Raw genomic sequence first — 14,934 nt, 5'->3', positions numbered from 1 at the left:
CCGACGCGCAGTCGCCTGTTTCAGTGCGCCCGAACAAATTTGAAAACGGACAATCATCGCTCAGAAGACAAATTCACCCGCATAGTAACCAATCAGTAAGAACTAGCCACCGGATGTCATCGTGACGTTAAAGTTATGACGTTTTCTGACGTCCGATGATGTGAAACGCATGAAGCGCCTCACTTTATCGCGCAAAGGAACTCGCGAGTTTGGGGGCACTGGTACAGCCGTGAAGTACGGTTCTTGGATACCCCGGATGTACTCTAACAGATTCCCCTCGCTATGCTGCGCTCGCCCTTCGGCTTCTTCACGCCCATATATTACGTCGGTTAGCAGATATTCCTCCCGAAACAGCTGCCTAATTTTTGTCATAGACAGAGATGAGCGTTGAAACCTACGCCATAATGCGTCTGGGCTCATCCGGGGAGCGGAAGTGTTCGGCGCAGGACGGCTTTGACTGTTGCTTCAAAGGCGGTCTGGTACGCCTCCAGGTACGAAAATAAATCTTTGACGGACTCGGCATCGCTACATCCCGAAAATGTCGGTACAGTCAGGTTCAGCCAAATGCCCGAGGATGCCTGGGCGGCTAGCGGCGATCGAGCGGTGCAACCAATAATGGCCTGCGCGACGCGGAGCAGCAGACGTGAAGTAGCGATACGGTGAAAGATGTGTTATGTGTTCCTGCGTAGCAATGTTAATAACGTCGTCTTCTTTTTAATTCGGCGTGGTCGTTCTCTGGAGCTGCGACACTGTCAAAAGAAGAGCTGCCAAACCATGTCGAGCAAGGAACCCCGATGGGGTCCAGCGTAGAAAATCGCACAAGGTATAAACATGTAACAATAGTCGTAACGCTAGATGTCGGACGTCCGGTAATAAACACGCAAGTAAAATCGAAGTAGTGTTGCACCCTATGCAACTACTATTATTACTAACTAGTATGGCGAATTATACCATATTGATTTGAACGCAGACTTACTAATTTTTATTTTCGAGTGTTTTGGAGTACCCGGCTCCTGTGTTTTGTAGGAGGCACCATCTTCATATTTTTCTTTCCTAACTCCAACTCCAACTAATTTGAAAGCATGTGTGCGAAGTGTGTCTCTATAATAATTGTAACAATTACCCCAAGACGAAATGAATAAAACTTTCAAGACCATTGTTACAGGTGGTTTTTCGGCGCAGTCACACGCACGGAGGCAGAGAGATTGTTGCTTTTGCCGGGGAATGCAAGCGGCACTTACCTTGTTCGCAATAGTGAAAACAGGGCAGGCGAGTATATACATTTTCCATTTATGCCGTGCTTCTCAGCGATCCGACCTGTAGTACTCATTAGGAACACTTTGTTTTTTTATGCAAAACAGGAACGTTCTCGCTGTCTGTCAGAGACCACAACGAGACGAAGGGGGACCACGTGAAGCACTATAGAATCATAACTACCGAAGACGTCACCTTCTATGTCAACTCCAAGATTTCTTTTCCAACCCTTGATGATTTAGTCGCTTATTATACGAGTCAGTATTCATGTGACAAGTATTTTTATACACATGTCCTGATATCCACTGAACACCCTTGCAGTTTCCCCGCTACTTTACATGCCCGTTACGTGACACACAAACGATGATTGAGTAAAAGAGAACACAACAATGTGTACCGATTGTTGTGACGCTTGACAGTCAGATTTAACTACTTAGTATTTACGTTCGATTGCAGACTGCATGACCAGACGTTCGAGGGAATCAATCTGCAAACAAGGACGTTCCACGAACTCGTTCGCAGTCGTTTTGTTTAAACACTCGCAAACACCTACGTGTGTTTCAGTCAATGCCAGTTGCCGATTTAAGGGCAAAATAAGAGTTTGAGCACGTAGCGGTAGGTAGTGCAACTACGCCTTAACATTAACAGCAGCCGCTGGCAATTTGTTTCTGTCTTCGCCCGAACCACAAAGTCAATTAAGGTTAAGTAAAGTCAAGTAAAGATGACGAATCTTAGAGGAGCATGGAAGTCACCCCCCCAATTTTTTTTTTTTTTTCGTTTTGACTGCGGTGTCTTCTGCAACGAATAAATGAGCTCCTACGAAAGAACGATGAGCGCAGGTGACCTACAGAGCACGCACAGGGCTCTGCGCACACGTTTAAAAAAAAAAAAACTCTCAACGTGCAAGGAGCGAATCGCCGAACAAGAACACGTCGTGACGTACACGGGCTCCCGCACGTGACCAGTGACCTCCAACGGCACAGCTCAAGCATGTATAAGCGGCGCGTCAGCCGAGAAGAAAGAACTAAGAAGTTTCTACGTGACGCAAGGCTCGTGTATCTCGTCCCCGCTGTCTTTTGTAAATTTTATTGCGCAGTGACAATACACCGCGGAGCGAAAATATTTTACATGGTGGCTCCTGGTGGACATCTTCGCAGATGAAGCAGGCTTTTGAGCCGTGTTAAATGTTACTTCCATGCTGCTTTAAAATGCAGACCTGTAAAGTACCTGGACAGGTGCATTAGTAGCCTTCTTCATAGCCTTCTAATTACAGGAGGTGCTAATGGCCTATGTCAAAGACTAGCCACGCCATGTCCCAAGACGGAGCCAGCTCTACCAGACCTTTCATGGCAGACGCGTGACGAGTGGGAAATATCACGAAGCTCTGTGAAGCTCATGCGGAAACTGGGAAGTGGCAACTTTGGCGACGTTCATTACGGTTGGTATTGGGCAGTATCATGTACACGTACGTAGAAATCACAGATATCACGAGGGTGATTTCATCTCAATTCAGGCAAGCCCGTCCGTCGATGTCCTTCGATTTTGTTATATATTTTTGTGTGAAAGCCACATCTTTGTGATGAACATTGGTACAGATTTCGGACTTCAAATCGGAGCGGATGCCGGGAAAAAAGTTGAAGCACGGACGACGGTGTCTCATCAGCGAGCACTCGGGCCGAAGTTTGAGACAACCCTATGCACCCTACGTTCAAGTGACGGGGACAATATTTTTTCTACTCGTTCTCTACATACCGGACTGTAACTCTCTGGCATAGCCCGATACCTACTGCCGTCCGTTCGCTTGAGAAAAAATCGAAAAAACGCCGTAACGCGCGTTTTTGCGTGAAATTTGTAGCCTTCCTGTCGGGGAAGTGGACATTAGACCGAAGTGAATTTCATACTGATTGATAGCCCATTAAGTGCTCTTTCTAACGGTATGCTGTTAAAGGTTATGAATGATAAAGCTTAGGCGGTATGAGGGAGCAAACCGAGATCACCCTCGAAAAATACGCCGACTTCACGGATCGATTTCTGGAAAACCCCAGGCTTTATTTTCTCGAAAAAAAAATATAATTTTTTCATCATTCTATTGCCTTTCAAGCGGTATAAATTTTGTAGGGACTAAGAACATTTGAGAACCATAGCGGAGCGAAAAGGCGACACCTGGTACGCAGTGACATCTCACAGGCGTACGACTGGATTCATACACCACAGGCGTGCGCTGACGTCTGTATATCCACGTTACCGTTTATTTCCTGCGTTCCCACATGCAGGAGAATAATCCTTAGCAGTTTCTTGCACCGTCACCGTGTAGGCGTGCTTATATTTTTTAACTAAATGAGATCTCACACCGAAAGGCCAAGAAGACGCTGCCAGCCTTCCGGCTCTTTCCTTGCATTTCGCTTCGCTTTGCATTCATCCACCTATCACGCGTCAACGCATCTTTGACGAACACACGTCCGGCTTCCGAAGCCACGTCTTGGGAGGTCGTTTTCATTAGGTCTGTCGCCGGATTGCTGTACTTTACAACCAAACACTTACTTTCCTGTGTGCTTCGTAGACGTGCTAACGAATATGACCTTGCCAGCTTACCTTGTGGCTACTAATCGCCAGGGGATCGGGTCGAGCTGAAACAAACGCGTGTTTTTGATTGTGTCCAAAGTGAAGGCTCCAAACCATTCGGTGTCCCTGTTCGATATGGTACCATGTCTCGATTCGTCCACACGGACCGTCTACTGTGCGAATTACGCACGACGACATCGTAGGAGGATCTACAAGCAGCGCGGCTTCGTGTCTGTTTCATTCCTCGACATCGATGCACTGAAGCAAGCCCCCGGCTCGGATGGCAGTGGTGCAGTCAATGATGAAGACCAGTTGTGCAAGAACTGCGCAAGGTATTTCCGTTCAGCTATAGGCGAACTTTCTCAGTGGTCTCCTCCAACATCTCCACCAGACGCGGAGTACGTTCAGAGCGCAGAAATTGTTGCTGAAATTAACGAGAGTATTTCCACTGAGAATAATGATGTCACTCCACTGCGGAAGCCAACGGCAGTAAAACGGGAACGAGCAGCGTCGTACGTTTCGCGTAAAAAGAAAGAACTTGGCGACAGATTAAGCAAGACAATAAGTCGCAAAATCAGTGAGGCATTTAATGTGGATGAGCCTGCGACGTCCGATGCAAGTTGTTTGAGCTGCTCTACCTATGTACAAAATATCAGGAGCGCATACCAGAAGTGCACCTCGTATCAATAGCAGTGTCATTTCCTAACACTTTTTGACGAAAGCATGACAAAGAAAGAAGCATTGAGACTAATCCCAGAAGCCACAAAATACGTCATAGAGAAATCAAGAGCTCTAAGGGCGAAGCACGGTGTGTGGGCAATGCCCGAGAAGTACACGGGACACCCTGCCAGCGCAGCTGACGTAGCTACTGCGCTGAAATACTATTTCCAAGACGAGATGGACTGTACTGTCCAAAGCCCTAACAAGAAGGATGTTATCCACGTACTGGAAGACGGCGAGAGAGTGGCTGTGACGAAAAGGTTTATGATACGCACCATACGTGAAACCTTTAACGTTTTTAAAAGCGCTCATCTGTGTATCAAGATGGGAATGACGAAGTTTTATACACTCCGGCCCAAGTGGGTGCAGACAGTCCCATGTCAAGAGCAGTGTGTGTGCCCGTACTGTGCGAATTTCGACTTGGTCATTGCAGCTATCAACCGTGCTTCATCCGCGCAGCTAAAGGGAGATGACCTAAAAACGTTGTCTGTTGTGTTATGCGCCACAAGATGCCTGCTTTTCCCAAGACTGCACACTTTGCGCAGGGGCCAAAAAGATTTATCTGCAGAAATTGAAGATACAGCGGGACGGCGACGTTCATCTAGCCGTCTGGGAAAATGGAGACCTCATAACGAAGACGCTAAAAGCACCACAATTCCGTAAGGAAGTCAAGAAGTGCACCGCTGTTTACATCAAGCATGAACACATACGCAACGTCAGGAGGAACGCCATCTGGAACGAAAAACACCTTGTCGAACGACGTCATATCGTGTTGCACTTTGATTTTGCCGAAAACTGGTCAGTGAATCTATCAAGCGAGGTCCAGGGACGGTACTGGAAAACAGATCAAATTTCTTTATTCACTTGCGTGGCAAGAACACCTCTGTTCAGAACAAGCTTCGCAACGGTGAGCGACGACATGCCTCACGACACGGCGCACGCACTTCTAGCCCTGGACAGTTGAATAGTTGAGGCCCTGGAAGAAATCCTACCCGTGTTCACGCATCTCATCTATATCTCGGATGATGCAGCTGCGCACTTCAAGATTAGGTATCAGCTGTACGAGATGACGAAGAACAGGCTACTAGTGAGATGGTTGTATTCTGCTAGTGCTCACAGCAAAAATGCTTGCGATGGTGTTGGCGGTTCCCTGAAACACATGGCAAGCTTACACAACCTGCGGTGTACAGTTGCTGCCGCTATTCGAACACCTGCTGATTTCGTCCGTGTTCTGTAAGAGAAAAATAGCTCAACACACCTGCTGCAAATTCCGTCGAGCGACATCACGGCGTTCCGAGAAGCAAGAAAACAGGAGTGGGGGACGGTCTGACCCGTCGCAGGCATTCGTTCCTCCCACCTGTGGTATAATAAATGGAACAGAGGGTCCGACAATGAAGACGTCCTGCTAGCAAGAAGTGTCGTCGATATCTATCCGCCTGAGTAACTGGGGCTGGCTTCAGGATCCGAACATTCCGTAGTTCAGACCCGCTGGTTCGTGATACATGCAGTTCATCTACTTCAATTTTGTGATCTTGTGCCTCGTGAAATCATAGACGCACGAGCCTCGTGATGTCTAGTGCCACCTTTTACGTGTCATGTGAAGTACATTTTGTACGCGGAACAGAGAATAAAATACATGTAAAGAATAAATACTAAATAGCTGTCTGTCAACCTGTGTCCTCTTAACATGATATTTCGTGACTGCGGAAATGGGGATACGCCCGACGGTACAAGAAACAGTTTGGAATCATTAGCTTGCATGTGGAAACGCAGGAAATAAATGACATCTTGGCCTTTTGGCGTGAGATCTCATTTCGTTAAAAAAATATAAGCACGCCTACACTTTGACGGTGCAAGAAACTGCTAAGGATTATTATCCTACATGTGGGAACGCAGGAAATAAACGGTAACGTGGATATACAGCGAGGAACGTTGGTGGTTGGAGGACCACGCCTGTGGTGTATTAATCCAGCAGTACGCCTGCGAGATGTCTCTGCGTACCATGTGTCGCCTTTTCGCTCCGTTATGGTTGTCAAATGTTTTTAGTCCCTACAAAGTTGATATCACTTCAAAGGCAATAGAATGATGAATGAATGATATTTTTTTCGAGAAAATAAAGCGTGGGGTTTTCGAGAAATCGATCCCAAAAGTCGGCGTATTTTTCGAGGGTGATCCCGGTTTGCTCCCTCATACCACCTAAGCTTTATCATTCACAATCTTTCACAGCATACCGTTAGAAAGAGCACTTAATGGGCTATCAATCAGTATAAAATTCACTTCGGTCTAATGTCCTCTTCCCCAACACGAAGGCTACAAAATTCACGCGAAAACGCGCTTTTATGCGTTTTTTCGATTTTTTCTCAAGCGAACGGGCGGCAGTAGGTATCGGGCTATGCCACAGAGTTACAGTCCGGTACGTAGAGAACGAGTAGAAAAAATGTCGTCCCCGTCACTTGAACGTAGGGCGCATAGGGTTGTCTCAAACTTCGGCCCGAGTGCTCGCTGATGAGGCACCGTGGTGCGCGCTTCAATTTTGTTTCCCGGCATCCGCTCCGATTTGAAGTCCGAAATTTTTACCAATGTTCATCACATAGATGTGGCTTTCACACAAATATATGTAACAAAATCGAAGGACCTTGACGGACGGGCTTGCCTGAATTGAGATGAAAGCAACTGCCACGAGGCATCTAAATATTTTCCAACACTTATGTCAGTCTGGCTAAACATTGCGGCTTGTAAATATGAAGGCAAACAATGGCACCTAGAATTTATAAGCAACTACAAACCTCGTCAGTGGCTTGTTTTCTGGTTGTGGATGCATCGGGCCAATTGTCTCTCTAGACTGTAGTAATATGTACAATGACGATAACATGGTTTGGAATACTGCTACACACACGATGACAACTTTCTGTGTGGCAGGACTTTGGAATGGTACAACTGAAGTGGCTATCAAGACATTAAAACCAGGAACGATGCACCCAGACGCCTTCCTCGAAGAAGCTTCCATCATGAAGAATTTTAGCCACGAGAAATTGGTGAACCTCTATGCCGTGTGTTCAAAAGAAGAACCCATATACATCGTTACAGAGTATATGTGCAATGGTTCCCTGCTGCAATATTTGCGCAGCAAAGAGGGCAAGACACTCAAACTGCCTGTCCTAGTCGACATGGCTGCCCAGGTCCGTATTGTTTAATAGTGACTGGTGTACTGACATAGCCCTATCTATCCAGGTAGCCAGTGGTATGGCCTACTTGGAGAGTGAGCAGTTAATACACAGGGATCTGGCAGCCCGTAACATCCTCGTGGGGCTCAATAATTTAGTGAAAGTTGCTGACTTTGGTCTTGCCCGAATTATAGAGGACTCGGAGTATACAGCCAGGCAAGGTACGTTTAAGATGCAATGTCTCACACTTCATTTTAAAACACAAACATCTTTATTTTGTGATGCATTATAGAAAGGCCTCTTAATTGAAACATGATCGAGGAGATGGGGGAGGGGGGTGACGCAGAATATTTCCCCCGTTCTTCTCTACTAGATCTGGAGTAGCTTGTCCCGCGGTGATCGGGCTCACATATCCATGTTGTTTTCTACAGTCATCCATCATCATCGTTTTATGCATCCGCACAATGTACATACGCACTGAGGAGGAGGCACACCAGTTTTGTCGGATACGTAACTTTACCCCCGTTAACAGTTTCTTCTCCTACTAAATGCCGTCTTTCGTGTTCTACGGTTCGTTACGTTTCCGAAGAAGAGAGACGCTGCACTGTCGGCGCTTGTAAACAATAGAGAGTTTTAGCAAACCACCTTCTCCCGCCCGGTAATGCCACCGTCGGCGCGGCCACACAATTGCGCATGCTCAGAAGACGTCGACCGCACGGTATTTCTCCGGAGCTACGCTCGCTAGCCACACACCGGACACACTTATGGCTGGAAAATCTCATCATGGCTGAGTCGTCTTCTCGTATTACACTCGCCCGAAAGCGTTTTACGATCACCGATTTTCTTTATTTTCTCCGTGAGGTGCTCGCAGAGAACCCCTAGAGTCTCCGGCGACTTTGCCGCTGCCGCTGCCGCGCGTGGTGAGGATTCTTTTCTTAATTCCTTGTTAGAAGCGCGAAACAACTGTGGACAACTTTGGCTATGAGCGATGTACAGGCGTGGACAGATGGAGAGAGGATAGCAAGAACGAGGGGGAGACAAGGAGTTAGTATGCATCCTGGGCCGAATTCAAGGGGAACTGCGCTAACATCCGTATGGAAAGTCTGCCGGAAAACACCATACAGCACCACTGCCGGATTCGAAGCCGTGTCACCTCCCAGTCTCGGCGTGGAAAGCGATCATCCTGGCCACTATGCCACGGAAGCTGGTTGTGGTAAGGAGACCATCACGGCACCGCGCAGTTGCGCAAGAACACCGCGAACCTAGAGGGCACGTCGGAGCAACTAAACCTCACGGTACACACCGACGTCCGCCAACCCTCCACCAAGCAAGGATCGTGCATAGACTTGTTCTTTGGAAACACCCACTTCGTTATAGCACCACTCATGTGACCAACAATTTCAACGGCAAATTCCAACCAGTGATTTCCCCATAAATTCACTGCTGGGGGGATGCCGAGCTTTCAAGGGGGAGCGGGGGGGGGATGCTTGGTGAAGGTGCCGCTTACGGAATTTTTCTTAGACACGGAAAGAATGGAGGCACAATGGCATGCTCCTTGTCTCCCCCTCATTCTTGCTATCCTCTCTCCATCTGTCCACGCCTGTACAATCGAAGTGGGTGACATATCTGCGTAGCTTTCCCATTTTATTTGTACATGTTATTACGTTAGAACACAGCGCATTAGAATACAGATTCATTATGAACAGCATTTCACCATTAAGATGAACAGTCACTCTCAAATGATTCTGGACGAGCCCATGGTACGATCATCTGCATGACTGTGGTCCTACAAGCCCAAGTTTGAGAGTACAGGATGTAATTCGCTGCGCCGGACTCACTACCAGAACGTGTTGGTGGCCGAGCTGGGTGGGGTCACCTAAAAAATTTCAGGGGGAGGGGGGTTGCAAAAATGCAGGGAGGATGTACACCCCCCCCGGGGGGGGGAAATCCCTGATTCCAACCAGCAATAGTCATCACACTGAAGCAAACACTTTGTGTACAAATGCATCCTCACTCAGCCACACACACAGCTGACGCTGGAAATCGCATTACAGGAGCCGCAAATATCGTCGTCGTTTTTTTTTTTTCTTTCGTGAACGGGTGCATTGTGGGAGTAGCAGAATTCGTCGATCGATGGCTACAATTTATCCCTTCTTTTTGTAACACTGACACGCAAACTTTGCGCATCTTTCTTCTGTCCTACAATAGTACACGGCCTAGAGCACAAGCTGAAGAGCTAACACATAACGCAGGTTCGCTACACTAACTTGTCCGGTAACGTCTAATCTGTCGTGCAATTACATTCGATCAGCCGACCCGCCTACTCGCCCGATAGAAGCCTGTGTAGCAAAAAAGTCCAAAATTGACTATTTTTAGCATGTTCCCTCTTCGGAACTACCGGCGCGCCATATAACCCTCCGGGAATTGCCCTTTTTACGCAGGGGACGAGCTTTTATCCCTAGCGTTATAGACATGTTCAGAGAGGAGTGGACCTATGTTTCAACAATGACCACTTGTAAAGAAGGTTCTAAATCGTTTGACCTTCAATCGCTCATCTAGGAAGCAAGTTCCCCGTCAAATGGACTGCTCCGGAGGCTCTGCTGTTTGGGAAGTTTTCTATCAAGTCTGATGTATGGTCGTACGGCGTCCTGCTCTACGAGATTATCACACATGGCGAAATACCTTACCCAGGTAGTGTCACTTACCGATGATTTTTCGGAGCTTCTTCATATCTTCGTCGTGCGCATTTCCCTAAACATGACGTTTGTTGCGCCAACCTTGACATTTTTTTTTAAATGGGTCTTCTAGTCAATAGCCATTGAATAATTTATCACGATTGGCCTGATGATGAGAGTTTCCAACGTAGCTTCTGCGTCTGTCTCCTTTTGGCTGTTGTACTATACTTATACTTTTGGCTGTTGTGCTATAGATTATTTCGACATCTAAGAAGGGGTGGTCTACGGGACATGGCCGAGATATTTCGCAGTAGACGTCTACCGTTAGACGTCTAAAAGCATGTCACATGTTGGCCACAATTACACTTTGATCACAAATTTATGCTACCATTTTCACAGCAGCTACATCACAACGTTGCCTCTGTGCTCTGCGAAAAATTATCAAAGTACATTGTAGTTTGTTTTTGGTGCTGTCATGGCAGAGCGACTACACACCGTGTGTCTTGCAACCGTGAAGCTCAGTGTGATTAAATTCAATTGTTATTTACACAGACTCCATGAACAACCTACTCGGAATAAAGATAGAAGCAGGCAAACGAAAACGTGACTGCGAAAGAGTGCTGCAATGAGACGAAAACATACCTAAGTGCGAACACGCCCTCGGTCTTCGGCGCGCCAGTTTGGAAACGGCGTCGGTAGAGGGCGCCGCCAGGGCGCAGCGCAACGGTTAGGGCCGGGTCCCATAGCTTTATGCGAGCAGCAGCAGCAAAGCAGCAGCGGTTCGGCAGCAGCAACACGGCAACATGGCAGCAGAGCAGTTTTCTGCTGCGGCTGCTCGGCTGCTAGAGGCGTCCCATAGCTTCGTTTCGAATTAGCGGCAGCAGCGGCGTAGGAGGTCCAAAACGTGTTGGCAACTACGACATTGTTTACGTTTCGAACATTCCGAAGGCGTACGCGGTAGTTAAGCCTTTTAGTACACACACGTAGGAATGCACTTCTAGGTGAAAGGCTGATATGAGTGGGACATATTATGGATCTGTAGCTCACAAGTGGACTGTGAAATTATTCTGGTGGTGGTCTGAGCCTCATATTACCTAATTGACTCTTCGTTGATGTGTAGAAGTCTCGTGACATTCAACGTAGGTTCGTCCTTTCGCACTGCTGTGCAGCATCTGCTGGGGTTGGAGACTCCTCTACAGGATTTTGTCGTATTAATATAGTCTCGTTACTAGGATTCGATATTTTGATTTATTCTGACTGTCAAATGCGTACGTTGCTGATAGTGAAATAAAGCTGTCTAAGGAAAACGAAGGCCTCTTCTGCTAGTCATCACTAGTTTCTGCCTCTTTTCATAAGGTAACGAGATCATTGTCTACCTCTACCGAACCTTTTTGTAGCCTGAACATTGTCTATCTCTATCGAACCCTTTTCAAGAGACAGTTTCATTCACAACAACCTAGCTCGCAAGTCGTCGACTCTCACAAGAAATGTGGTCGGTATGGTTTCCACACAACACGGACGTGAACATAATTTGCTTGTACGTTACCATGTCACGGGTTTTGAAGTACTTTCCCGAAAACAAGCGAACATGTTAGCTACAGCTCTGGTACACAACATATGTATCACGTAGGTTCGGTTGAACACTTTATTGAACTTTATGAACCGAATTATGTCCTGAAAGCGCACTTCACGCAGTCCCGATAATTGAACACTCGCTCCAAACTACTAGCAATCACAAGCGTGTCCCCAGGTCTTCAGAAACAAATCACAGAACAACCAGACACAAACCTTCTGCCGTCACTCTCCGCCCTGCTAACCCTAAACACCGTCGAATGAAAACAATACCAACCAACCTCCTGATTGGCTTGCGAGACCGGCTGCTCAGTCTGCAGAGCAACAGGGCAGCACAGCAACCAAAAATTCGGATACGGGAGCAGCAGGGAATTTCTGCAGCTCGGCAGCGCTGCTGCTCTCGCCCAGAGCTGTGGGACCGCTCGTGTCGCTGCAGCTCTGCTGCTCCGCTGCTGTTGCTCTGCTGCTGCTGCTGCTCAAATCGAGGCTATAGGACCCCGCGTTTAGTGGTCAAACTTGTTCGCTCGCGTCGGGTTGATTGCTGGAGCTCACGTTCGTGACAGAAGTGTTTCGAACTGTAGTAAGTTTATTTGTTGTCCACCTTCGCGCGTATTTTTCTTGCAATCTTTGGGTCAACGAGGCAGTTCCGGCATTCTGGCCAAAGCAATGAACGACGGCGTTGCCTCCCCGCTGCAGCAGTGCAGTTGTTACAACTGCACTGCTGCAGCGGGGAGGCAACGTCCCTTTGTTCTCTGGACTTCGGGTTTCAGGGGTGAGTTTTCTTTCTTTCTTGTCCTTCGCTTTCAGATTTGTGCCTGCTTGTGTTCACAATCGCATGCGGTAGAGCTGGGGAGCACAGCAGCTGAATATCGTTTTCTTTCTCTGCAGAATGATGTTGCGTATGGGTGACGAACAAAATGGAGATGTGGGACTGACCTAAATGTGTGTTAACAAGATTTTGTCGTTTGGTTACGTTCAATGCTGTCTGTTCAGTGTGGTTGCGACGACCAATATGAAGATGTGGGACTGACCTGTGTGTGTGTTAAGATTCAATCGTTTGGATTGGTTGTTGGCTCGGGTACCTCTTGGTTTCACGTCTTTATTATTTTTATAGATGCTGGCAGAGTCATGGAATGAAGGTCGTGATTACAACGCCTGACCTGTGAGCCATTTGTTGGCACTTCAGCTCAGCTGGAGCTACGATCACATTTTAGGTAAACAAAAACAGTTACATTTTCAGACCTGGCAGTGCTGTTGTACAGTAGCCGTTATTTTCTATGTGCTCGCTAATTTGACGCTGTCTGCTCTCACTAATCTGTGCTGTCTGTGTTGCAGTGTGTTGCAGTTCGGTGAACATTTTGCCAGGGGCAACATAGTTAAAATTGTTGCGTTTGTTTTTAAAAGAGCGTGTACGTTGAGCAGTTGTTTCATTTGATGGCTGGCTGTGTAAAACCGCACACATTATGTTGGTACGGGTACCTCTTGGTTACATATCTTTATTATTTTTTGTAGGTGCTTGCAAACTCATACATTGTAGGTGACGAATGCAATGCCAGTCCTGTGGGTCATTTGTTCGCACTTCAGCTTAGCTGCAGCTACGATCCCATTTCAGGTAAATGAAAACCGTTACCTTTGCAAATCTAACTGTGCTGCTCAATATCGCTGGATTTCTATGTGCTCGCTAATCTGATGCTCGCGTGAGCCTCGTTTAAATACTTTGTTGCCAAAGAGCTTCAATTACAGTTGTGTCTGAACTGCATAACATTCATATCATTGATGCCATGTAAGTGCAGGCCGTCAGAATGATTATTTTTTTAGATTCAGTCACACAATTTCCTTTTTAACATGTGCGCATTTTGATTTGCAGAGTATGATGTGTCACTTCATGGTCTCTTTAGTAACCTGATCTTCGTTTTTCGTCTTCGAATTTTCACTCGAGAGTCAAATGGGTTCTGCACAGGCAAAACATGATCCGACACGTATGGATAGGGAAATGCTTGACACTTGCGTTGTGCCTGCATAAAAAATATGCGTAAATTTCAGTTCTGCAGTAAATAAGCTGCATCCAACATTTTTACATACATTACAGCATTTATAATGATATCACACATTGTCTTTTCTATTTTCAGCGTACTTCGGAACCGTTCCTTCCTGCTACCCACAGCCGTCTACCACCCCACACGTGTGTAAAGTACTGGTTGCCTTTGGAGCAATCAAGATGCGAGCATGGACCCGAAGACAGAGGCATTGCTTGCAGTTACCAGTGATACAGATACTGCGATTTGTGTACATGTATATTACTATCTACTTTGGAAGAGTACCTAGATTTGTTGGTTTGTGATTATGCAATGAGGGGAAGTTCTCACGATATCCGCTAACTTGTCCACATGTTTGGAAGTCGATGTTTACCCGGATATTAAGAGAAATAAATCTTGTACCAACATCCATGCTGCCTTTGTAAGACATACTGTGCATGAATCACACACACCTGCTTGTGCATGTGAGGGACATATACCTGGATGAAGCAATACATGGGCCATTAGTGCCAAAATTTAGGTATAAAATATGTATAATTTTAGACATCATGCCTAATACATGTCTATATGACGGCTCAGTGGATAGACAAGTACTGTCCCATTTTAGACATTTGGTCTAAAAAAGGTATAAATCGATTCTACAATTATCCGGCTATTAGCTGTATTGTAGCGTAACGTTAACCGGGCTAGGGGAAGGCTAGGGGACGGATACGGAGTAATAGAGCTATTTTGTTAGACGTTTAATAGACATTTCCAAAGTCCACATTTAGACGTCCTTTAGACGTATACTAGCGCACCATGCGTTGCCTGGGGTTGTTCAGCGGCCTTGGGAGCATCCGACGTGAGACCACGTTGCCCGTTCTGTGCATGCTCAAGGCGAACCGTACATAGCCTTGCGACATGCAAAACAACGCTAACGCTGCGCCATCTCTGAGACGAAAGCAGAGGCTT

At 46.8% G+C, this 14,934-nt stretch overlaps 1 protein-coding gene and 1 long non-coding RNA gene across 9 annotated transcripts in view; one reads left to right on the top strand and one right to left on the bottom strand.

The window, feature by feature from the left end:
- LOC135388471 (tyrosine-protein kinase SRK2-like) overlaps positions 1 to 14,934 on the top strand; it is a 509,896-nt gene that overhangs the window by 442,496 nt on the left and 52,466 nt on the right. For 7 of the 8 annotated variants that reach the window (XM_064618049.1, XM_064618050.1, XM_064618054.1 and 4 more), the window contains 6 exons: positions 1,166 to 1,269; positions 1,362 to 1,511; positions 2,528 to 2,692; positions 7,456 to 7,715; positions 7,768 to 7,921; positions 10,260 to 10,391. In XM_064618049.1, the coding sequence (XP_064474119.1) occupies positions 1,166 to 1,269; positions 1,362 to 1,511; positions 2,528 to 2,692; positions 7,456 to 7,715; positions 7,768 to 7,921; positions 10,260 to 10,391 (965 nt within the window). Of the gene's footprint in view, positions 1 to 1,165; positions 1,270 to 1,361; positions 1,512 to 2,527; positions 2,693 to 7,455; positions 7,716 to 7,767; positions 7,922 to 10,259; positions 10,392 to 12,591; positions 12,720 to 13,061; positions 13,162 to 13,459; positions 13,560 to 14,076; positions 14,393 to 14,934 lie in introns of those variants that run through there. The other variant, XR_010421395.1, reaches the window with a different exon arrangement.
- Positions 5,372 to 6,035, bottom strand: LOC135387084 (uncharacterized). The gene is made up of 2 exons (XR_010420845.1): positions 5,795 to 6,035; positions 5,372 to 5,686 (listed from the first exon to the last, which is right to left on the bottom strand). It is a non-coding gene; the product is annotated as an uncharacterized LOC135387084 (long non-coding RNA).

Source organism: Ornithodoros turicata, chromosome 3 (assembly GCF_037126465.1).
Source record: "Ornithodoros turicata isolate Travis chromosome 3, ASM3712646v1, whole genome shotgun sequence".
NCBI lineage: Eukaryota > Metazoa > Arthropoda > Arachnida > Ixodida > Argasidae > Ornithodoros > Ornithodoros turicata.
This window is presented reverse-complemented; position numbering and strand designations above follow the sequence as displayed.